The sequence below is a fragment of the Gobio gobio genome (assembly GCF_949357685.1).
Source record: "Gobio gobio genome assembly, chromosome: 5".
NCBI classification, from domain to species: domain Eukaryota; kingdom Metazoa; phylum Chordata; class Actinopteri; order Cypriniformes; family Gobionidae; genus Gobio; species Gobio gobio.
In genome coordinates, this window is record NC_137101.1 from 60,149,053 (window position 1) to 60,175,322 (window position 26,270).

At 41.3% G+C, this 26,270-nt stretch overlaps 1 protein-coding gene across 1 annotated transcript; it reads right to left on the minus strand.

Moving 5' to 3' along the window:
- Positions 1 to 5,939: 5,939 nt before the first annotated feature.
- Positions 5,940 to 24,508, minus strand: LOC307127086 (uncharacterized protein). The gene is made up of 3 exons (XM_079818076.1): positions 24,441 to 24,508; positions 21,255 to 21,357; positions 5,940 to 9,237 (listed from the first exon to the last, which is right to left on the minus strand). The coding sequence occupies exons 2-3, from the start codon at positions 21,355 to 21,357 to the stop codon at positions 7,634 to 7,636; spliced, it is 1,707 nt and encodes a 568-aa protein (XP_079674202.1). The 5' UTR covers positions 24,441 to 24,508; the 3' UTR covers positions 5,940 to 7,633.
- Positions 24,509 to 26,270: the final 1,762 nt, after the last annotated feature.

Here is a 26,270-nt window from a genome sequence, read left to right on the forward strand (position 1 = left end):
ATCTGGTGAAATGGATTTACTTTATCATGAGCATTGTAATGTTTGAAGCGGAGGTCATAACCAATGGCAGCAAATTAGAAGATTTTAAAAGGAGCGTTTCATTCATGAACAAAATACAAAAGATGATGAGCACAGCTTGTATATTATATATTTTATATATAAATATCTACTTAAATGAATCCAGAATAAAAATGGCTTCATGAGACATCTCTTAATTTGAGGTTAAATTCTTCTAGACTAGGGGGTCACAGACTAAGGCCACGATCCAAACGATTCCCTATCCAATCTTTTTTTCCCTTTGTCGCAAGAAATATCTGCGTACACACAAAACCACTGATACTGACTCAAAATGTAGTATTCATGCCAGACCAGTATGTGGCGCTGTAATTCTGCCACAGAGATGCAATGAAAACAGAGAAGAAGACTTGGAGACGTGGTGTGATGACATAATTTCACAAAATACACGGATTGGCTGTACACATAAAAACACAACGGTGTCGGTTTCAGATTGATCCACTCTGGGACCCGGTTTCAAAAAATACCTGTTTCAGGCTCCCCAAAACGGCGGGTCTGTCTGGAGGAAACGCGTATACAAACAGTAGCGTTGTGTGGAACTGAAGGTCAAACAATGGCCAAAGGTTGTTCAAAGAATTTCTGTGAATTTGAAAAAGAGGAATTTCAAAATACATCATGTTGAGTTTGCTATGAAGGAGAAGGAGAGAAACATGAATCAGCACCAGTGTCAGTACTGTCCAGTTTAGGGTCCTGGCATGTCCGTTTCAGAAAATAAATAAATAAATAATAATAATAATAATAATATATATATATACCGTATTATATATTATATACCGGACTATAAGTCACTTTTTTTCATAGTTTGGCTGGTCCTGCGACTTATAGTCAGGTGCGACTTATATATCAAAATTTATTCATACCGACTGACAAGAATAAACATTTAGCTATGACTACAGCCGCGAGAGGGCGCTCTATGCTGCTCCTGTAGCCTACCTCTGGAAATATTAACTGAAAACAACTGAAAACTGAAAACCTTTTAACTGAAATATTAACTTAAAGACAAATGCCCCCCAAAAAGAAAATCCTATTCTGCAAATTACAAACTGCAGGTAACTTTAGTAAAATATGCAGCCGAAGACTGTAATCAAGCAGCAGAAAGAAAGTTTGGAGTGAGTGAGAAACTTGTGAGGGACTGGCAAAAAGCAGAGGTTACTTTAACTGTAATGAAGAAAACAAAGAAAGCTAATCGCGGACTGAAAGCAAGATGGCCAGAGCTGGAGGAACGAGTCCACAGATGGGTGCTTCAACAACGCTGAACGCTCTGCCAGGAGAGGCTGTCCGCACTGCTTCTGCCCTGCCAACGCTTGCGCGTGAGGTGTGAAGCCGGCGTTAAGATCCGAAACTCAGATGGCATCAATTATTGGAGAAACCAGTGTGTGTGGCATTGTCTGACAGGGAGGGAGACACAGACATGGTGGAGACAGGGGAACCAGGTACATTTTATTGCATGAGTACAGTTAAACAAAAAAAAATAGCACAATCTTTTATTGTGGCATTGTTCTTCCAGAGGGTATGGGAGCGCAGGTTGAGGAGACTCCCAGTGCTAAGTCTGCAGCGGCTGTGGAGTGTCCGGAGGTCCCCAGCACAAGTGTGTCCAGAGCACATGGCACCGTTGGAAGTGGCCAGGTGCTGACTGAGGCGTTTCTTCAGACACAGAGGGACACAATAAATGCAATTACAGTCATAGCAGATGAGCTGAAACAAATAATGGCTGTGTTGTGTGACATTGCATCAACATTAAAAGATCTTGTTAAAAAATGAAACTTTGCATTGTTGTCCCTTCACAAACGCTGTATTAATTAATCATGGAGCCTCCCTGATGACCCCGTTCATGTTGGGGAGTGGGGTGTGGGTCAGGCTCCTCATACTGTTGGTAAGGGAGGTCAGGGGGGAAAGGGACACCATTCCTCTGTGCCATGTTATGTAGGATGGCGCATGCCATGATGATCTGGCAGACTTTTTTTGGTTGATTTAAAGCCTACCCCCTGAAACATCAAGGCAACGCCATCTACACTTGAGGACACCAATGGCTCTCTCAACTACTGAGCGTGCATGAGTGTGGGCATCATTGTAGTGCATTTGCTCTGCACTCTGAGGGTTTGGAAATGGGGTGAGGAGCCAACATCTCAGGGCGTAACCACTGTCACCTGGCACAGTATAACAGATCAATTGTACAGTAGGCTAGAATGTCAGAAAACATACCATTATATGTAGTTTTTCACTTACCAAGAAGCCACCCATCGCACACGGCACCTGCCTCAAGTCTATTCCCTACACTGCTGTGCGCTACAATAAACAAGTCATGTGTTAAACCAGGCCATCGTGCCACAACGTTTATCAGAATCATGTTGGCTTCACAAATAACTTGCACGTTTTCAATTCACATAAATGAACTCATTCTCATGTGGAGCCCTTATAGCAATATGAGTGCAGTCAATTGCGGCAATTACATTTGGGAATCCGGACATTGCTGCAAATTGCCTTTTGATATTGGCCTGTTCCAAAACAATGTAAGGAAACTGTATGTATTGCTTTGACATTTTAGTAATCCCTTTCAAAACAACAGGCATTAAGCAGCTCAGGGATGGCTGTGAAATCCAAGAAGCTTTGTGCAGAAACAAATCGCATCATGATAGTTGTAAACTTACCTATCGGCTAACTCCCGCTGGTAACTCCTGGTTGCCAAAAATCCTAAAACTGAAAGGACTTGGGTTGGTACCGGGATGGAGCGGTTTCGTGCAGTTGGCCTTTGTAATGTTGTGCCCAATTCACCACAAAGATCCAAGAGCATGGCTCTAGGGAGCCTAAATCGGCTTATTAGCCAGTCATCATCGTGGCCCAGGAAATCTTCATGGTCTCTAAACACATTTTCTCTCCTAAGTCTGCCATGGGCATAGTCCTCTAGCAATGCCAGCGCATCCATCATGCAATACTACATGTAGAAGTGTCACCGTAGTATTTATGTTTACAGCGATCCCATTCAATCCTTTACACTTTGTCATACCAATCAGACAATGAGTGGTAAACCCATACGCTCACCGTGAGATTATTCGAAAATTAAAATGAAGGAAAATCAATTGATGTACTTTTATTTGATCATTTATTGCTATTTATTTATTTAAATTGGTATTGTGAACATGCATTATGATTGGGACGCTTAATGAGGATTGAAAGTGATTAGTATGTTTATGGTATGAGCAACGTCTCAAGTTAATTTCATTCATCTGCCGTCAGTCCCTCAGCTCCCCATCAGTGTCGCCAAACTGCTCCGTCTCCAAAATGTTTGTACGCATGGGTCAGAGTATGCATGCAGGTGCGCAAATTTTCTCGTCAAGTTTGTTTTTATAAATCACAACTTATGCATCGAAAGTGGCGTACAACTCTTTCAGGGCCTGCTTTGTGCCTACGCAACAGGTATAAATGAGATCCCTGGTGTGCTCGTTGTTCCACAAGCATTGGAATATTTTCTTTAATCTTCTTTAAGCGGAGTCCTCTTGGGGTTAAATTAATCCGGTTTCTAGCATCTAGGATCTAGGATAGACACACCTAGGAGAGTTGAGGGCGCACACTTCCCTTAGTCCTAGACTAGCTCTGTTCCTTCATTCGGCGGCAGCGGCTCAGTGGTTCATGTAGGTTGTCTACAAACTGGAAGTTTGGTGGTTCAAATCCCCGGTTCCACCTGACCAAGTGTCGAGGTGTCCATGAGCAAGACACCTAACCCCAGCTGCTCCAGACGAGCTGGATGGCGCCTTGCATGGCTGACACCGCCGTCGGTGTATGAATGAGTGAATGTGAGGCAATATTTAAAGCGCTTTGGATGGCCATGGGTCTGTTGCATATACAACCCCAAATCAGAAAAATTATACAGTATGGACAGTATGGAAAACGCAAAAAAAAAAAAAGGACGTGATTTCTAAATTTACTTTGACTTGTATTTCATTGCAGATAATATGAGCACAAAATATTTCATGTTTTGTCTGGTCAACTTCATGTCATTTGTAAATATGCATCCTTTCCTGTCATTCAGACCTGCAACACATTTCAAAAAAAGTTGGGACAGGAGCAATTTAGGGCTAGTAATGAGGTAAAATGGTTAAATAATGATGTGATTTGAAACAGGTGATGTCAACAGGTGATTGTAATTATGATTTGGTACAAAAGCAGCATCCAAGAAAGGTCTAATCCTTTAGGAGCAAAGATGGGCAGAGGATCGCCAGTTTGCCAACAAATACGTGAGAAAATTATTGAAATGTTTAAAAACAATGTTCCTCAAAGAAAGATAGGAGGAGATTTGGATATTTCACATTCAACAGTGCATAACATAATTAAAAGATTCAAGGAATCTGGAGGAATTTTAGTGCGTAAAGGACAAGGGCGCAAGCCTAAGCTGAACAACCGTGATCTCCGATCCCTCAGGCGGCACTGCATCAAGAATCGTCATTCATCTATAAGCGATATCACCACATGGGCTCAGGACTACTTTGGCAAACCTTTGTCAAGTACCACAATACGTAGTTACATCCACAAATGCCAGTTAAAACTGTACTGTGCCAAAAGGAAGCCCTATGTTAACAGTGTCCAGAAGCACCGTCGACTTCTCTGGGCTCGGAGGCATCTGGGATGGACCATCACACAGTGAAAACGTGTACTGTGGTCAGATGAATCAGTATTTGAGGTATTTTTTTGGAGGAATGGACGCCGTGTGCTCCGGACCAAAGAAGAAAAGAATCATCCAGACTGTTACCAGCAACAAGTCCAAAAGCCAGGATCTGTCATGGTATAGGGTTGTGTCAGTGCCCTTGGCAAAGGTAACTTGCACTTCTGTGAAGGCACCATAAATGGTGAAAAGTACATAGAGATTTTGGAGCATAATATGCTGCCTTCAAGAAGACATCTTTTCCAGGGACGTCCATGCATATTTCAACAAGACAATGCAAAACCACATTCTGCACACATTACAAAGTCCTGGCTGCGGAGGAAGAGGGTACGGGTACTTGACTGGCCTGCCTGCAGTCCTGACCTGTCTCCAATAGAGAATGTGTGGCGCATTTTGAAGCGCAAAATGCGACAACGAAGAGCCCGTACTGTTGCCCACCTTAAGACTTGTTTGCAGGAAGAATGGGACAAAATTACACCTGAAACACTTCATCACTTGGTGTCTTCAGTCCCTAAACGTCTTTTAAGTGTTGTGAAAAGGAATGGCAACATTACAAAGTGGTAAATGCTTTACTGTCCCAACATTTTTTGAAATGTGTTGCAGGTCTGAATGACAGGAAAGGATGCATATTTACAAATTACATTAAGTTGACCAGACAAAACATGAAATATTTTGTGTTCATATTGTCTGCAATGAAATACAAGTCAAAGTAAATTTAAAAATCCCTTCTTTTTTTTGCGTTTTCCATACTGTCCCAACTTTTTCTGATTTGGGTTGTATAAATGCAGTCCATTTACCATTCATTCTCATGTTACGCAGCAGGGTTTGAGCTTCCACAAGAACCAACGAGGTTCATTCTTGTGTTACGCAGCACATTTGAGCTTCAGTGAGAACCAATGAGGTTCATTCTCGTGTTACGCAGCACATTTGAGCTTCAGTGAGAACCAATGAGGTTCATTCTCATGTTACGCAGCACATTTGAGCTTCAGTGAGAACTAATGAGGTTCATTCTCGTGTTACGCAGCACATTTGAGCTTCAGCAAGAACCAAATGAGGTTCATTCTTGTGTTGATATCAAAAATGGTTGAGCTTCTGTTTATGTTCGCTGATCAATGTTTATACAGTATATGAATAAGACACATAAAAGTGATTTAGTCTCTTCAGTAAATATATACTAAACCACTTGAATCAAATTAATTTGTTTTTTGATCTCTTTATGTTCGATTTATTTATAAAGCACATATTAATACAACAAAAGTTGACCACAGTTCTGTACAAGGGACAAGACTAAATAATCATAAAATCACATTCAAATTCAAGGCAGTCACAAGTAACTTAAAATTGAAATAGATCTGTAATTGCACAGCACGCTCTTATCTAGGTTTGATTTCTTCAACAAGGGATGTACTATAGCATGTTTACAATAAGTTGGAACAATTCCGGACAGTAGACTAAATAATTATTGTTGATACAAATGGACCAATCGACTCAATGACTTTCTTAAATAGCGTTGTAGGAACAATATCTTGAGGGGAGACTGTCGGCTTAAGCTTACATACAATATCTAAAATAATGGGTAAAGAAATAGGCTCAAAATCCGTTTGAAAAAAGTGTATCCATAGGCACATATGAACACTGTTGTATATACTTTTGTGAAACTTTTTTACACTGAGTACATGTAAAATGCTTCTCATCAGTGTGACCTCTAATGTGCGTCTGAAGGTTTCCTTTAACCCCTAGGAGTCTGAGCTGTTTTGGGGCCCTTTAGAAGTTTTGACATGCTCTGACATTTGTGCATTTTTCAGTTGCTTATAAACATATTAATGGCAAAAGTGTAATTACACTGTATTCAGCACAAACTGGGCTACCATAATATGTGAGCAACATGTATGTACATGCTTGTATTTTTGAGAGAATAATGTTTATGCATAATTTTTGGAAAAAAAAATTCCAAAAAGGATTTATATTTAAACAGTCTTTTTGCATTTAATATTCACAGATGCTAACTGAGCCTTTTAAACTTAGTCTACCTTTCAATGAACTCTCAATCAGCTTTCCATGAGGAGAATTATTCCAGGATTTTTATCAAAGCGATGTTTCTGACCCATAGCTTCACTAGTTGTTTGCATGAGCTGATGTGTGTGTGGGCGTCGACGCATGGATCGCCTGTATTTGAATCTGAATGAGCGCGCGGTCGGTGGGCGTGGCCGCATTAGCGGGTAATGAGACAGTAATGAGTTGACTGATATCTCCCACTTTTCACACAGATTACATAAACACAGAATATTTGTTTTCGTTTTGATTTACATGATTAAAACCTGACATTTCAACATTTCTTTAGACATTTGTCTCATGTTTGTGTGTCAAGTTCTCACTAAGCTAGAGGTTTTCTGAAGAGAATTAGATTAGACATCATTGAGAGAGAGGCTGAAGATCGCAAATCATGTTTGTTTCCCTTATTTTGCAAAAAGCACAACAATTTGTTTTTATTGTGACTGTACACAAAAAAATAGAAACTTAACAGATTATAATGATGTATAACACTTGCCTGAATTATTTGCGTCTCTTTGGCACTGATAAGAAAAAAAGCAAGCCAATCACACTGGCGCGATGGCCGACTCGAGAGGGTTAAATCTGAAAATCTTTCCACATGATGGCACATGAAAGGCTTGTCTCTGGTATGAGTTATTATGCATCTCTTAAGATGATTCCGGTCTGTGAAACTCCTTCCACATTGACGACAAAACAGTTCTCTCTTTAGTGACTTCCCATGTGGAAGTTAAGGTTTGCTTTAAATCTGAAACTCTTCCCACACTGGTCACAAGTAAATGCCATGTCCCCAGTGTGAACTCTCTTGTGGGCATTAAGGTTTCCTTCCTGAGTGAAACTGTTTCCACACTACTAGCAGGTGTGAGGCTTCTCTCCGGTGTGAACTCTCATGTGGGCTTCAAGGTCTCCATGTTGATTGAAACTCGTTCCACACTGTTGGCAGGTGTAAGGTTTCTCTCCAGTGTGAACTCTCATGTGTTTTTGAAGGTTTCCTTTATCAGTAAAACTCTTTCCACAGTGTTGGCAGGTGTAAGGTTTCTCTCCAGTGTGAACTCTCATGTGTTTTTGAAGGTTTCCTTTATCAGTAAAACTCTTTCCACACTGTTGGCAGGTGTAAGGCTTCTCTCCAGTGTGAACTCTCATGTGGGCTTTAAGGTTGTTACTTTGATTAAAACTCTTTCCACACTGCTGGCAGGTGAAAGGCTTCTCTCCAGTGTGAATTCTCATGTGGGATTTAAGGTTGTTACTTTGATTAAAACTCTTTCCACACTGTTGGCAGGTATAAGGCTTCTCTCCAGTGTGAATTCTCATGTGGCCTTTAAGGTCTCCATGTTGATTGAAACTCGTTCCACACTGCTGGCAGGGGAAAGGCTTCTCTCCAGTGTGAATTCTCATGTGGGATTTAAGGCTGTTACTTTGATTAAAACTCTTTCCACACTGTTGGCAGGTGTAAGGCTTCTCTCCAGTGTGAATTCTCATGTGTTTTTGAAGGTTTCCTTTATCAGAAAAACGCTTTCCACACTGTTGGCAGGTGTGAGGCTTCTCTCCAGTGTGAACTCTCATGTGTTTTTGAAGGTTTCCTTTGTCAGAAAAACTCTTTCCACACTGTTGGCAGGTGTGAGGCTTCTCTCCAGTGTGAATTCTCATGTGGGCTTTAAGGTCTCCATGTTCATTGAAACTCTTTCCACACTGCTGCCAGGTGAAAGGCTTCTCTCCAGTGTGAATTCTCATGTGGGATTTATGGCTGTTACTTTGATTAAAACTCTTTCCACACTGCTGGCAGGTGAAAGGCTTCTCTCCAGTGTGAACTCTCATGTGGGATTTAAGGCTGTTACTTTGATTAAAACTCTTTCCACACTGCTGGCAGGTGAAAGGCTTCTCTCCAGTGTGAATTCTCATGTGGGATTTAAGGCTGTTACTTTGATTAAAACTCTTTCCACATTGTTGGCAGGTGTAAGGCTTCTCTCCAGTGTGAATTCTCATGTGGGCTTTAAGGTCTCCATGTTGATTGAAACTCTTTCCACATTGCTGGCAGGTGAAAGGCTTCTCTCCAGTGTGAATTCTCATGTGGGATTTAAGGCTGTTACTTTGATTAAAACTATTTCCACACTGTTGGCAGGTGTAAGGCTTCTCTCCAGTGTGAACTCTCATGTGTCTTTGAAGGTTTCCTTTATCAGAAAAACTCTTTCCACACTGTTGGCAGGTGTAAGGCTTCTCTCCAGTGTGAACTCTCATGTGATCTTTAAGGTTTCCTTTATTAGTGAAACTCTTCTCACACTGAGGGCAGGTGAAAGTTCTAGTTCCTGTCTTCTGAGCTCTTTTTCGTGTGGATGTCTTTTTAGTCTGTGAGCAACTAACATATTTTTCTTCAGTTATGAAATCATGATGCTGTTCATATAGATCTTTCTCTTCCTTTTCATTCGATTCTTGACTCTCCTCTTTCAGTGGCATCAGGCCTAAGGTGAACAGAGACAAATACAAGTTAACCCCAGTTTAATGGCAAAATTCTTTAAAAAACTTTAGGAGTCCCTGTTCGGGCACCATTCTGCAACACCTCCCTTTTTCTTTAAAACATGTTACACTGAGGGGGTTCAAAAGAAATTCGAATGGTACTGAAAAGTATCAACACTTCATCAACCAAATATTCTTGCTTTTCCTTTTTTTTTTATTCTCACCAGTGCATAGATATAGATGTATATATAATTACCACAAAACAAATAAACAATATACCAATAGAGCAGTCTTTGTCTTTGTGCAAATTAGTCAATAAAGTACAATGAAACTTATCGTCCTGTTAAGTCCTGTCTTTAGGTGAGCTGAAATGATGATGAGATGCACCCACAAGGTTATTTGAAAGCGATGCAATGTTATAATCCCATAATCCAGTGAGAGGGAAGTGAAGTCAATGCGTGCTGATGAAGGCCATGCGTCGCAGCCTTGCTACGCTACGCTACGTGTGGTAATACTCAGTTTCCTACTTCCAAGCAACAGGGTTGCCAACTCTCACGCATTTGGCGTGATGCTCACGCTTTCAGGCTCTGTCTCACGCTCTCACGCTGCCCAACTTAATCTCACGCCAAATTGCCAAACCTGCTTTTGATATTAAACAAAGTCTAAGCTTTTACATTTTTTTAAGTTTTAATGCGAAATTCAAACAATAAATAGCGTTGTGGCGCTAATGTGGCATTACAGTTAAAGCCAGAGTGTTGAAAAATGGAGTTGTGACATGCTCTCTCATCTCCCGGGGGCGCACACGGTCACGTGCTTCACGGAGCTCTCAATACTTCTAGCGCTCTGTCAATACATTTGAATGGCTTGATACACCACAGCTCCACTTTACAGGTGTTTGGAGCAAGTTTTGGTAAACAGTACAGCATAGTGTGCATTGATTATTACGTCAACCATACAGGATCGTTTTATAATGGAGAGTGATGGAGATGCAACATTGTTAACATTAATGTTAATGTGTTTTTATTGTACAACCCCAAATCAGAAAAAGTTGGGACAGTATGGAAAACGCAAATAAAAAAGAAGTGATTTCTAAATTTACTTTGACTTGTATTTCATTGCAGACAATATGAACACAAAATATTTCATGTTTTGTCTGGTCAACTTCATGTCATTTGTAAATATGCATCCTTTCCTGTCATTCAGACCTGCAACACATTTCAAAAAAAGTTGGGACAGGAGCAATTTAGGGCTAGTAATGAGGTAAAATGGTTAAATAATGATGTGATTTGAAACAGGTGATGTCAACAGGTGATTGTAATTATGATTTGGTACAAAAGCAGCATCCAAAAAAGGTCTAATCCTTTAGGAGCAAAGATGGGCCGAGGATCGCCAGTTTGCCAACAAATACGTGAGAAAATTATTGAAATGTTTAAAAACAATGTTCCTCAAAGAAAGATAGGAAGAGATTTGGATATTTCACATTCAACAGTGCATAACATAATTAAAAGATTCAAGGAATATGGAGGAATTTCAGTGTGTAAAGGACAAGGGCGCAAGCCTGAGCTGAACAACCGTGATCTCCGATCCCTCAGGTGGCACTGCATCAAGAATCGTCATTCATCTATAAGCGATATCACCACATGGGCTCAGGACTACTTTGGCAAACCTTTGTCAAGTACCACAATACGTAGTTACATCCACAAATGCCAAAAACTAAAACTGTACTGTGCCAAAAGGAAGCCCTATGTTAACAGTGTCCAGAAGCGCCGTCGACTTCTCTGGGCTCGGAGGCATCTGGGATGGACCATCAAACAGTGGAAACGTGTACTGTGGTCAGATGAATCAGTATTTGAGGTATTTTTTGGGAGGAATGGACGCCGTGTGCTCCGGACCAAAGAAGAAAAGGATCATCCAGACTGTTACCAGCAACAAGTCCAAAAGCCAGGGTCTGTCATGGTATGGGGTTGTGTCAGTGCCCTTGGCAAAGGTGACTTGCACTTCTGTGAAGGCACCATTAACGCTGAAAAGTACATAGAGATTTTGGAGCATAATATGCTGCCTTCAAGAAGACATCTTTTCCAGGGACGTCCATGCATATTTCAACAAGACAATGCAAAACCACATTCTGCACACATTACAAAGTCCTGGCTGCGGAGGAAGAGGGTACGGGTACTTGACTGGCCTGCCTGCAGTCCCGACCTGTCTCCAATAGAGAATGTGTGGCGCATTTTGAAGCGCAAAATGCGACAACGAAGACCTCGTACTGTTTCCCACCTTAAGACTTGTTTGCAGGAAGAATGGGACAAAATTACACCTGAAACACTTCATCACTTGGTGTCTTCAGTCCCTAAACGTCTTTTAAGTGTTGTGAAAAGGAATGGCAACATTACAAAGTGGTAAATGCTTTACTGTCCCAACTTTTTTTGAAATGTGTTGCAGGTCTGAATGACAGGAAAGGATGCATATTTACAAATGACATGAAGTTGACCAGACAAAACATGAAATATTTTGTGTTCATATTGTCTGCAATGAAATACAAGTCAAAGTAAATTTAGAAATCACTTCTTTTTTTTTATTTGCGTTTTCCATACTGTCCCAACTTTTTCTGATTTGGGGTTGTATTTAGCCCTCAGGTATTCCTTACTAATTGGTCACACTCAAATGTGACCATACACCTTAACTATTTTTCAATTGAATAAATGTTCTATATTTTAGTTCAATAATATTTATTGAATATTTTGAGATATTTTGGTACTAAATACTATTTGTGCAATAATTATGTTTCATTAATGACCACTTAAAATATTTTTCTTCTAATATTTGTATTACTTATATTACAATTAGTATAATAATTAAGGTTAAATTAGCGAATTCTTATTCAAAGAGGCAAATTAGAGTCATTTTGTGGCTTGAAAAATTATAATTTCCATTTGTAATGCCATTACCCACTGGTGCCTTTACGGCTTTTTAATCAATATACATGTATCTAATCTAGTTGCTCAAACACGAGTCTCAGTCAAGCCGACCCGGTCTTCTTCCTTCCTTCCTTCCTTCCCTATACCGAACTTTGCTACAAAGAGAAAGCAAAATATCTACCATTAATCGTTATTCATTAAAAAAATATATCGAAACATTAGCACAGTCATATACTCACGATTGAGCGTAAACTCTAAGAGTTCTCAAACTAGGACTTCAAACGAATAGGCAGGTAGCGTTAGTTCAACCATACAGTTTCCCTCTACCAAACGAACTGACTTGCTCATCGATTACCCGGCTGATATCCTGTAACAATTACACACTAGCACCCTCAAGCGGCTCCTAGTGGTATTAAACCAGTGGTTCCCCCCACTCATTGTCCAGGTCCCTCATTAACCCCATCAAATAAAATGTAGTCTAACTGTTTTCTCCTGTGATTGTACATCAGACGAGTAACTTACGAAATACAAATCGCTGTGTACTTAGTAAAACTGTAAACCCCTTTGTTCAGACAAAGGAGCTCACCAATGATGGTTTCTCCCAGGTTTCCTTAAGTTTCATCCATCTGTTCTAACCCGGTTTTTCAACCACATTTACTCCATGTATGTGTGATGTGTATGTATGTTTTATGTTAGTTTAGTCTTGTCCTTGATTTAGTTATTACAGTTTGTGCACAATATATGCTTGGTTCTGACTCCCTGCCTGCAAATAAATTGTCCCTTAAATGATCGATCTTGTTATGTGCTCTCAGCGCTTATGTAAATACAAAGGAAGAATAATTTTTTTGTGGCCATGAAAAATATAATTTTCTTAGAATTAATTAATAATTTTTACTGAGTGTTCTATTTCACTTGTTCCAGACCGCCAGAGACGGTCAAACATGGTGGAAAAGGTAGTGTCTCGTGCGTTACATCGAGAATCTCGTATTATTCAGTCACACGTGACTTCAACCGATGACATGTCAGAAGCTATATCAGCTTCCGACTATGTCACGGTCGGTCTCTTTGTCATTCTCGCGGAGAGATCTCACTCGGGTGTGCACAGCTTTTTGGGTTGGCGTTTGCTCCCCGCTGTAGCGGTGTCTCGAGAAACAAGGAGTACAAGATACGTGATTGTGTTTGATTATTACTTGCAGTTATTGGATTGGATAGGACTGGTTCAGACCCATTGTTTATCCAGGGTCTTCACAAACGCGGTGTTCCGGCCACTGGAGTTGAGGTGAGTGTTGTGAGAACTTATTGGTTAACCAGGGTTCTTGTTTTCACTGCGTGGGAATACCTGTTGCGCTCAATTGTGTTACAGCTGCGCTTATTGGTAAACCAGGGCGTTAGTGTTCACGTGCAGTTGCTGTGGCAACCACTCAACGCGCTTTTGTTGAGTATTATATTTATCGTTGCTATTATTAACCCATTGGTTGACCAGGGTTATTCTTAAAGGAATAGACTGATGGCTGCCTCATGTGCTCTATGTTCAGGTCCTATGGATCTTATGGATGTCCATGTTCAATGCCCTGTTTGTCTAGGCATCGAACATCTTAGGGATGCCCAGAATGTAATTTAATGCCTCTGGAGGTTAGGCGACAAAGGTTGGCAAAATTTGAGCCTGTCGTTCAAGATTTTTTGACATCAGTGGTAACCAAAGTTCAGACTGGTAGTAAGCGCTCAGCTAGCAAAACTGCGGGGCCTCCAAGTAAGAAGCAGATCCCAGATGCAACACTATCGCACCAGGTTGCAGAGCTATCTAATGCTGTACAGGGCATTCAGGCTTTGTTGGCAGGGTCGTTTACTTCTACTACTCGGTACACAACTGAGGAAGTGAGAGCACCGGTGCCCAATTCCTTATTGGCCAGGTTTGAATCAGCAGCTGAAGGTTCTGGGGAGGATTTGGATACGTTGTCTTTGGCAGCCTCAGATTCTTTAGTCGCTGATGGGGAGGACCGTTATACACCCTTGGAGGAGGCTTCTGCTCATGCTCAGTCTCAAAACTCTCATAGTGATGAGAGCTCAAGTATTCAAGGTGCTGGCTCTTCAGTGGCATTTTCATTGCAGGACACAGTCAAGATGGCCCTTGCTAAGTTGAATTTGGACCTACCTTCTCCGATACTGGGGCCTTCGAACCTCTTGCGTCGTCCGGTTGTTCGACCAGAGGATTTTCTGATACCTAGCTGTCCAGACTTTACGGAGGTTGTTTTTTCATCATTTCGTTCTGCCACTACTTCCAGACCGGATCATGTAGCACGCACTTTAGCATCAATGGCTGAAGCCCAGGAAAAAGGGTTCGGTAACATGCCGCCTGTGGAGCCATGTATCTCTTCTTTGGTGGTATGTCCGGATGAGGCCCTTAAGCCGCAGTTACGCTGCCCCAACCCGGAATGCAGGCGTACTGATGATTTATTGGTTCGTGTATATAACGCTTTGTCAGGATTGACTCGTGTGGGGAATTCAATGACTCATCTTTTACTGGCGCTTCATTCGACCTTGTCTACAGAAACACCAGATAATACTGCTTGGAACTGCTTGACGCTTCTCTGCAGGCGTTGGGGTCAATTGCCTTCTCCAGTGGGAAGGCTCTTGGGCTTGTTACACAGGCTAGACGGCAAGTGTGGCTAGCTCAGTCCAAGCTTCCAGAGGTATGTCGCAACAACCTTCGTCACCTACCTCTAGTACCTGGTCAGGTCTTCGGCCTGAGGCTCTTGAGCGCAGGGCACGGGCTGCGGAATCTCGATCCCAGCATATTGGGCGCAGTGTGAGTTATCCTGCACTGGCTGCACAACGGGCTCCTGTTCGTCATTCCATTCCGCAGCAGCATAGACATGGGCAATCCTACAAGCCGCCACAACAGGATTATCGGCCTAGGTTGTCATCGAGAAGGGAACCACCTCGATCTCAGTTCAGGCCACCTATTCACCCAACATCTACTCACCGGTACAATAGAGTTAGTAGACCCCCACATCCATCCCGGGGGATTTTATTCAAAATATTTTCTTGTCCGGAAGAAAGATGGGCGCTTCAGGCCCATCTTGGACCTCAGGCGCTTAAACAAGAGTCTCAAGCATCTTCCTTTCCGCATGTTACGGATTGTAGATGTCTGTCGTGCAATAGAACCCGGGATGTGGTTCACCTTGGTGGACCTGAAGGATGCATACTTTCATGTGCCCATCGCCCCGCACCACAGAAGGTTTCTTCAGTTCACTTTTCAGAGCAGGACGTATCAGTTCAAGGTTCTCCCATTCGGCCTCTCTCGGTCTCCCCGGGTATTCACACGCGTCATTCAGGTGGCACTGGAACCATTTCAACGAGAGGGCATTCTGATCCTTACGTATCTGGACGATTGGTTGTTGTGCGGCAGATCACCTCAGCAAGCTGTCGACAACACGCACCGTCTATTGTCTCATGTCGCTGCTTTCGGTCTGAAAGTGAATTTTCAGAAAAGCTACTTAACTCCAAGTCAGTCAGTGTGCTTTCTGGGCATGCAACTGGATTCCAGGGTAATGAGAGCTACCCTCACGGAAGGCAGAAGGCAGGTGTAGCGGACAACTTTAGCAAAGTTCCAGGTCCATCGCAAGCTGCCATTTATCAGCTTTCTAAGACTAGCAGGCCTTCTCACAGTGGCGGCATCTGTCATTCAGCTGGGCCTGTTGCATCTTCATCCGTTCCAACGCTGGCTAATAGCCAAACGGTTGTCACCGGTTCACAATCGATGCACACTGGTTCAAGTCACTACCAGTTGTGCTGCCTCTCTGAGACTTTGGAGGGGGGACAAATTTCTTCAGAGGGTAGTGCCGATGGGGCCACCTCCAGCACGCAGGGAGGTGGTAACCACAGATGCCTCCCTCAGCGGGTGGGGAGGACTTTGGCAGCACAGAGGTATACAGGGCAAGTGGGACCCACAGTTGAAGACACTTCATATCAATCTTCTGGAACTGTGGGCCGAATTTCAAGCTGGAACTATCAGGGAGACACATTCTGGTGAAGACGGACAATACCACAGTGATATTTTTAATCAATCACCAAGGGGGCACCAGGTCCCTATCATGTCTCCGGTTGGCAAGAAGGCTTCTGTTGTGGGCAGACAAGCACTTTCTTTCAGTCAGAGCAACTCACATTCTGGGTTGCTACAACAGAGTGGCGGACTCACTTTCCCGTGCAGAACCAAGGCCGGGGGAATGGCGTCTGTACAAGGATGTTGTTCTGTCAATTTGGAGGAGTTACGGGATGGCAGCCATAGACCTTTTTGCCAGCAGAACAACGAGACATTGCCCACTATGGTTTTCAGCGCAGGAGGAGGAAGGTTCATTGGGCCAGGATGCCCTTGCCCACGAATGGCCGGATGTTCTCCTCTATGCTTTTCCCCCAATTCCGCTCCTTTGGTCCGTCCTGAGACGGTGCAGGAGAGGCATCACAGACTCATTCTAGTGGCTCCTTGTTGGCCAGCAATGCCTTGGTTCAGCCTCCTATCATCTCTAACTGGGCCGCCTCAACCCCTGCCACCGCGGAAGGATCTGCTGTCACAGATGGAGGGGGCACTGTGACATCCCCTTCCGGACAGGCTGAAGCTGTGCGTATGGCCCCTGGGGTTGAGAAGGTGCTCTCTCAGTGTTCAGCGGGAGTAAAGAATACGGTTATGAGTGCTAGAGCGCTTTAAACACGTCGCACTTACGCCAGTAAGTGGAAGATGTTTGTCTCTTGGTGCACAGATCATGCTTTCAACCCAGTTGATTGTCCTATCAATGTGGTGTTGGACTTCCTGCAGTACTTGTTGGATGCTGGACATGCTTCAGCCACGCTTAAAGTGTTTGTGGCTGCCCTGTCAGCTTACCGGGATCCTATGGAACAAGGGTCAATTGGCGCAAATAGGCTAGTGGTGGCTTTTCTTAAGGGAGCTGAGCGTCTTAAGTCACCAGTATGGGCGGTGTGTGCCCAGTGGGAATTACATGTGGTGTTGGACAGTTTGTGTTCAGCACCCTATGAACCTATGGAACAGGCAGATATTAGAAGCCTTTCTATGAAGACAGCGTTTTTGTTGGCCATAACATCAGCCAGAAGGGTAAGTGAGTTGCATTCTCTGTCAGTGAGTCCGCAGTGTCTCAGGTGGGGTCCAGAGGGCAATCAGGTTACGCTTTGGCCGAATCCAGCATTTCAGCCCAAGGTGTTGTCGCCTCAATTCGCAAATCAACCTATTCGTCTGGCGGCGTTTATTCAGAAGGACAAGGCGGCCCTATGTCCAGTCCGTGTGTTGAGGCAGTATGTGTCAAAGACCGCCTCATGGCGTACTAAAGACCAGCTTTTTGTCTGCTTTGGGCCCGGAAGGAAAGGTGCATCTTTGTTGAAGCAAAGGCTTGCTCACTGGGTGGCGGACACTGTTAGTGAGGCATACCGTTCGGCAGGCCATGAGTTGCCTACATCTGTTAAGTGTCATTTGACTCGGGCAGTGGCCACTTCTTGGGCAGCACTACGTGGTGTGCCTCTTTCAGAAATATGTGCAGCGGCTACATGGGCATCACCTTGCACGTTCACAAGGTTTTATAGACTTAATGTGGCTCCCACTACCTTTTAGTTCTGCTGTATTGCCAGGGAACGCTTGAGCTTCATTTCCTCGTGACTTGGTTACATTCATCTTCCACCATGTTTGACCGTCTCTGGCGGTCTGGAACAAGTTAAATAGATACGAGTTAAATACGATACGAGTTAAATACGAGATTCTCGATGTGACGCGCGAGACGCTACCTTTTCCACCATGTTTGACCGTCTCTGGCGGTCTTCCACCATTCATAGAACCACGGTTACGTCGGTAACCAGCGTTCACAGGATGAACTGACTGATTGATTGTAACGTTAATGTAGCTACATCAAGTTAATCTCATTAACTGATTCAAATATTAATAAATAATCATAATGAGTTATGAATAATTATTAATATTTCCCCTCTGAGCTAATTTGCTACAAATTATTCAAATTCTCAGTGTTAAGCGCGATGCTATCGTACCATAAACTACACTGAGGTAGGTTGCTTTAAAAAATCTTTCTCTGTGAAATTACATTTCTTAAATAACCTAAACTAGCAAAGACAACTTATACAGCACACAGAGTGTAATGAAGACTGTAGAATGCACTGATTACTATTACGGTGCTAAATCACCATAGAGAATTATTTACTCAATTGATGTCCAGTGACTAGGAGAGGAGTAAAGACGCCAGAGAAATAGATCAGATTAACTCAATGTATTGATTGGTTAAATGCAAGAATAAATCATTTGCTCACAATGTCAACAAATACAAACAAATACAATACCGTAGGCCTACGGAAATAACCAAACAATATAACAGGGTGTTTTGATTCAAAAGATACAATGATATATTGATATCAGGCAGTGATGGGGTGGAAATAAGTGTACTCAGTCTTAGAAAGTCCAAAGTGCTCCAGAGAAAGTCCACCTAATGGAAGGAGGGTGCTGATATCCTCAAACTTTGATCCACATAGCCGATGTCATCACAACGCAAACAGGCGGTCACACGTCTGTATGTATCCTTCTCTGGTCCTGATAGGCTTAATGCGATGAGATATTAACAGCGAATGCACGTGATGGGTGTGTGATATGTGCAGAGCATGGTCAACTGGATAAACATAAAAGTGGTTCTACAATGAAACAAATAGAATCTCAATTTGTTTCGTGATACAATCCATACAACATAGTGCTGCGTAATTATCACTTCACGTGAACATGCGAGACATCGCAAACATATGTTAAATGCCTAATGTAGCCTAATGTGTTCATTTACAACTCAAGAAATGTCTTATTGATCCATCTAACAGCATATCATATAATGATTATTAAACTGAATGATGAAATGGAACACTTACAGTCTGCAATGACGCACTTAATGGTATTCATTCACCATACGATTCCACCGACCACCGGAGCGTTCACACAACATTGACCGAACATCACATCTGAAAATGCCAATCTGATCAACATCTGAGTGCTCTATGATCAATCTATAGTTTAATGGCCTTCATCCACTTGGCTTAGTTTATTTTCAATGATAACACGCACTGCATTTCTTCCTTTCCTTCATTGCTGTTCATCTGCCTCACGTTGTTCTACACAGAATGCATGAGATTTCCGATTAAGCTCCACCTACTCGGCAGACGCAACACTGTACAACTATTATAATGAACTAATTTGAACTTGAACATGGCCTTTTGCACACAGAGGAGTAACCGCTGGAACGCGAGCAAACAAAACGGTTCTCATTCGTGCTTGAATATGTTTATACTATCAAATCTGGCGAAATACAATACTCCTTTTTTCTTTACAATTATCTTATAGCCTAGCCAACAGTTGAATAGGAATCCAACCTAGTTATACTTAATAAATATATTTGCTTCTTCTTAGCCTAAGTGTTCCCTGCAACGGAGTATTCTCTGTCTAGACTCTAGAGCGCACGACTACACAAGCTTATATGGAAGAAGCGCATGCCTGAGCTTGCATTTTGGGTTAAGCTGCGTTGGTTTGACATTGTGGAAAATAGAATTATAGACACTCAAAAACGAAACGGTACAAAATAATGACAAATTCCCTTAAATAGGCGCTTTTACATTTCGCTGTGAAACCAAATCTTCCACGATCATCTTGTCATTCAGCTCCTCACTCTCGTGATGAATGAAATATGACTCTCGTTCGGCTCACGCTGCACGTTCAGTTTTTAATTCTCTAACTGAACTAAATGTTTTTTATTTCTATAAAATATCAAAACGATGGTGGAGCAAGTGGGCAAGTGATGTAACCAGTGTTATGCCTGTACACCGGTAACACCGACTATCCCAACAAGCCTATTACCCGTTATTATCAATCTAAATGAATCTCCTGTGAAAATATAAGAGCTTGTCTCGTAACAGACTGGTGTGTTTTGTGTCACTAGGTCAGTGTCCGTTCTCAGAGCAGATTAGCCCTGCCCACGTGAGGCGTGCCACACTGCAGATTCCTGCCTTTATTAGAGAGAAGAATATGTTCAGCCCCTTCCCTCCAAAGCTTCCAATATTCGCTGTTGATTACTACCGAAGCTTCGAAGCTCAAAAAAATGGTATTCGGACCAGCCCTAGTTTCGAGTTGCTCGTATCAGCTAACGATAACGCGCGGACTGCCGCAAATAAAACTTAAAGGGTTAGTTCACCCAAAAATGAAAATGATGTCATGAATTACTCACCCTCATGTCGTTCGACACCCGTAAGACCTCCGTTCATCTTCGGAACACAAATGAAGATATTTTTGTTGAAAGCTGATGGCTGAGAAAGGCCTCAGATAGGCCTCCATTGGCATTCAGTACATTCACACTCCCAAGATCCATAAAAGGCACTAAAAACGTCGTTACAAAGTCCATCTCACCACAGTGGCTCTACAATAATTTTACGAAGCGACGACAATAGTTTTTGTGCGCAAAAAAAAAAATCTAAATAACGCCTTTATCCAACTTGTTCTTGTCTTCCGTGTATGCCTCCATGACGCATTCGAGAGAATATTACGCAGATCCGGCGTTCGGGAATCCATGAAATGCACACTTTAGCCCCATTTTGAGCACTACGCCGAGACCTAAAGCATGATCAATGTTGAATTCAACAGCTTAGATACGCACGTCTTCCTCTGCTTGTAAACAAATCGCTTCAGGGTCATGTGTTCGAATGCCTGATCTGCGTAATATTCTCGCGCATGCGCTGTAAATTACTGTCGACCAGTAAAATATAAAGTGGGTTGAATCCAAAAAGCTCTAAACGAATTGTGTTATGTGAGAATGAAGACAACATCATTCAAGCTGCATAGACCATTTCAAAAGATTAAACAGACAAATAAAATGTCTAGGTCATGGCGTGAAGGCAGCATTAGTATTTGTCTGATCTCTACATGTCTGTCCACATGAGGCAACCCACTTAATGTCAAATAAAAGCACTTTAATTAAATTACTCTCTTCAAAAATATCACTCATTTCTGTAGAGATGGACATTTGAATAAGGATCAAATGACTGAGTTCAGCTTTGAGAATGAAACCAACCTGTTTGTTCCTCAGTTTCTTCATGTTTCAAACTGAATACATTTTCAATCTTCAGGCCTTCTTCAATCTTCAGGTCTTCACTCTCCTCTTTAATAAACGCCATCTTTAAGATGAGAATAATTACAAAAAGAGAGAGAGAGTTAATGGACTTAAATCACCTGATTAGACTAAAAACACTCAAAACTAGCACTATCAAATTAATAAAAAAAACACAAACAAGACAGTAGGTTCCTTTTTAGACATTTTGGGCCCTATCTTGCACCCAGCGCAATTGACTTTGTACACTGACGCATGTGTCATTCCTATTTTGCACCCGCGCAAAGCGCGCTTTTCCCTCCACAGAAGCACGTCGCTAAACTAGTGAATGAACTTGCGCTCCCTGGGCGGTTCAGCGCAAAAAAGGAGGCGTGTTCCGGCGCAAACAATCCCTGGTGCTATTTTGCTGTTCCATTAAGCAATTGCGCCACTGACCAGAAAAAACCTAGTCTAAAGTCAGTGGCGCGTTGCGCGTTGTTCATTATGCTATTTTAAGGGCGCATGCTTGACCATAATGTATAGCGTGCACAACGCGCATACACTTTGCTCATGTAATCTACACAGATGCAACAGTTATTTTTGCAAATCATAAATTGTTACACTAAAAAATATTAACACATGAGATGTCGGAAATCATTGTGGTGTGCCACGAAGATGTGAAAAAATAGGCATAAATCTAGCTTACAAATTATTCAGGCTAATTGTAGTCTAATAATTAAGGAGACCTGTTTGCCCAATAGTGGCAACTTCTGGCAAGACATATATCTATATAAGGACATCTAACAAATTGGTTTGTCCGTCAAGAACCAGGAAAAAAAATCGGTGAGGGTGAACGCAGCGATGTCCTCTGCTGGCGTCAGGTCCTGAGTAGAGGCAGATCCACCTCCCGTTACACGGCGTGCCCGATTGATGCTGGCAAGCTTGGACTTTCCCCGTCTTCTGATGTCATTGTAGCGCTTGCGGCACTGGTGCGACGTCCTGGGGATGCCAGCTGATGAAACAATTGTGGCTATTTCCTCCCACGCCTGTTTAACCGACGCTATTTTGGGTGGGTTTCTCCCATCCCCATACAACACAACTTCTCTGTCTTTCACTGCTCTTACAAGCACATCAGTCTCCTCGGCTGTGAACCGCTCCTGGCGTGCGCCTGGTAAATACGCCATAATGATAGCAATCCATAATGGAACTTGCGCACCTGCTTTTACAGGGAATGTTGGATGACGCTCTGATTGGTTTATTCACGTTACGCCCAAACCACACCTATGAATAATGAAGCAACTTCAGACCAACCCATTTTAGATTTGCGCCGGGCGCAAGAGCCATTTATCCCGCCGGGAAAATAGCAACAGCGCCGAGACCCGCCCACAAAGTTACTTGCGCTTCGCGCTTTGACACTTGCGTTTCAGATCGTTAAAATAGGGCCCTTTATGCTACATTTATATAGCATTTAATAGATTACACTTCTATGAAAACATTAGCAGTTGGTTTGCAGAAGTTGTCATTACGTTTGCTGTTCTCGTTGCATTTACATTAGGGGTGTAACGATTCATCTACTACATCGATGTATCGATTTATATTCCTATGATCTAACTACATCGATCTGTGCTCGGCAAGTTGGCCTTCCGGACGACATATATCGATCTAACATCGTTTTAAAAGGTAATCAATCGATTGTATCGATAATAGGAAATAACGCATTGGATTTAAGCACGTCAGACTTTATATGGATGTTTTTTCTTAGCACTTTTAATGATAAAGGCGTTAAATGTTACTCGATTCAGTCTGCCTATCTGTGACATCATCGCCACGCACCAGCAGCAGCGCTAAGAAAACAAAACATAGCATGGCGGATGGCAGAGGAGAAGCCAATGAGCGAGAAATGATCAAGCCACCTGGAGAAAGAGCTACCTGTACTTTCAACCCTTGCTTGTTACCTGTGCATTCCTGGCACCAGTGTGCCAGCAGAGCGAGTTTTTAGTACTGCTGGCGACATAGTGAACACACAGAGAAGTGTTCAGATCATGTTGATCAGTTGATATTTTTGAAAAAAAAATAATAATCTGTAGAGTCATTGAAGAGTAGTTGGTTACATTTTATCTTTTGTTAAATATTGTTTGTTTATTAAACTGAGAGTAGTACCAGGTTCAGCCAGTTTATTCAACCTGAAGAAATGTTGGTTGCACTTTATTTTTGATATTAATATTGTATTTGTATTTGTATTATTTTAATGTTGAAACACAACAGCAAAAGTAGCAGGTAAACCTACTATTAATTAAACCTGAAGAGAAGTTAGTTGCACTTTATTTTTGATATTAATATTGTAATATTTTTATGTTGGAAAACAAAAGCAGAAGTAGCAAGTTAACCTACTGTTGAAATGTTGGTTGCACTTACTGTGCTTTTATTGAAAATGTATTGAATATTGAAAATGAGAGCAGAAAAGGTTAACTTCCTGTTAATTCAACCTAAATTGTTGGTTGTACTTTATTCAAATAAAATTTGAATGCATTTGCCATTAATTGTTGTTTACTTGTTTGTTTATATCCATAATTAATTTATACCTGATTCCCTTACAAGAAACAAAAGAAATCTAGGAAACTTCACCTGCACTGACCAGTATCCAGATATTTATTTCAGTCACACAATTTTTGGCTAAAAAGTTACTGAACCGATTTCAAGTCACTGAATCGTTTCGGATCATATCGTTCTAAATTAACCAATATCGTCCTTGAATCGTATCGACAACCTCAAATCGTGATTCGAATCGTTGTTAAAACGAATCGTTACACCCCTAATTTACATTATTTTGGCCGTCAGTGTTTGAGGTGATTCGAGTGAGTCGATTCAGTTAATCATTCTGTGTAGCGATTGATTCAGTTGTATCATAAGTTTCAAAAGCTCAGTTTCTCTCATCTCTACTCGCCAGTGACTGAATTCATGTTTATGGTAAACTGACTCAAGATATATAGACAGAAATGAGACGCATCTTAACTCACAAAAAATATTCAAAACAATTGTTAATTAAAGTAAGATAAAGTACTGCAAATACATTCAATGATCAAACATTAATTTAACAGTTCTTGTAAAAACTATAAAATTGCCTGAACAATTTGCACTGATTTAAACACTTTAAAAGCTTAAAACTCAAACCTTTCTTCAGCAGAATCCCAACAGATGCACGAGTGCGGCGCAGCCTTATGACGTCATATGTACACTACAAAATAAAAGTCCTGATCACATGCTCAAGTCACAGATGTGCATAGAATTTCACATACAATTAATAAAACATATCAGTGGTGTTGTATTCTTGGTTTAAATACGTGTTATTCAATGATTTGCCAAAAATAATTACCAAAATTACCAATATGTGAAATTCTGTTCATGGCTAAATAACATTTATACACGGGGGCGGAACTTTTACAACAACAAACCAATTTTTATTTGATGCTATTAGAGTTTTAGGCAAGGCAAGGCAAGTTTATTTGTATAGGACATTTCATACACAGTGGCAATTCAAAGTGCTTTTTTTAATTCAAAAATTAAGTTAAAATAGTCATAAGTGAAAAAAAATAAATAAAAAAAAATAAAATATATATATATATATAGTATAACAGTTATAATAGGAATTAAAAGGAAATAAAAATAAAGATGAAATCCCCTATCTGTGGTGGAAGAAAATGAAGAGTCAGGTTTACTTTAAAAATATTTGTCAGGTAACTGTGCGTTTAGACAGTACCCTTACAGACAAATCTTCTTGGCCTAACTTGAGGGCGTTCTCTAGATGTTTTACCCGTCAGAGCAGATCTAAACGGGTCTTCCTCACACCGGAGGGAGCACTCAAAAAATATTTGTCAGGTAACTGTGCATTTAAACATTACCCTTACAGACAAATCTTCCTGGACAGGAACACCAGGGCTATCTCTACTTTGTTCGACCGTCAGAGCGGATCTACACGGTCCTTCCTCTTACCACCAAGGCTATACAGATCTATCCGTCAGAGCAGATCTAAACGGATCGTCCTCGCACCGGAGGGATTTCGATTTATCGCTCCCCCGTCTCTCAACCTCTTCCACCCAGACAGCCTTAACAAAAAAATTAATAATAAAAAATAAAAAGTATAATTAAAAACTAAAAATAAAACAGGGTTAAATTGAAACACATAATTAAAGTGCAAGCAGTTCGGACAAAGCACAGAGCTCATTCAGTAAATGCATAAGATAAGGTACAATCAGTCGGATGTACAGTGGCATAGCTCATTCAGTAAATGCACAGCTGAACAGATGTGTTTTGAGTCTGGATTTGAAAGTGGCTACTGTTTTATCAAAAACAGTGAACATTTGTCAATACTGAAAACTTTTTTAGGGCCACAGAGTCAAAAAAAACAAAACAAGCAGGCAATAGCACATAATAGTAGATGAATGTGGTGGAAAATGTGTTCTTTTTATGAAACTTTTTCTGACAGACCTCAGTTCCTCTTATTCTTCAACATTTTCTTCCTTTCTTAATAAAATGCAGTTTCAGCATAATATTTATATTCATATGTATAGACATTATGCGGCAGAGAAAAAAGCGCAGTCATCTTTAGAATATTGTCTTTGAACTTGTGTTTTTGCGGTATCTCTGTATGTTTCTATGGTGTCGCTGTTGAAGAGTAATTATCTGGTGAAATTAATTTTCTTTATCATGAGCATTGTAATGTTTGAAGTGGATGTCATAACCAGTGTTGGGGTAGTTACTCAAAAAAAGTAATTAGTTACTAGTTACTAGTTACATCTGTAAATTGTAATGAGATTACTTTACTAATTACTGTATTTGAAAAGTAACTACACTACTTATTACTTTACTTTCCCATTTCTTAATTTACCGTGTAGATATATGGACAAACATCATGGTTCTATGGCAGTTTCCCCAAACAAACAAAAAGGACTACTGTCAAATAAAGATAAAGAAAATAAAAAGAACAAATAATTTAAATACAAG

What these genes read in the sequence shown, in the direction of transcription:
- LOC307127086 (XM_079818076.1), bottom strand. Translation starts at nt 21,357, where the DNA reads ATGGCGTTTATTAAAGAGGAGAGTGAAGACCTGAAGATTGAAGAAGGC. An exon ending in AGAAACTGAGGAACAAACAG is followed by an intron (nt 9,238 to 21,254) that starts GTTGGTTTCATT and finishes TGTTCACCTTAG; the next exon opens with GCCTGATGCCACTGAAAGAG.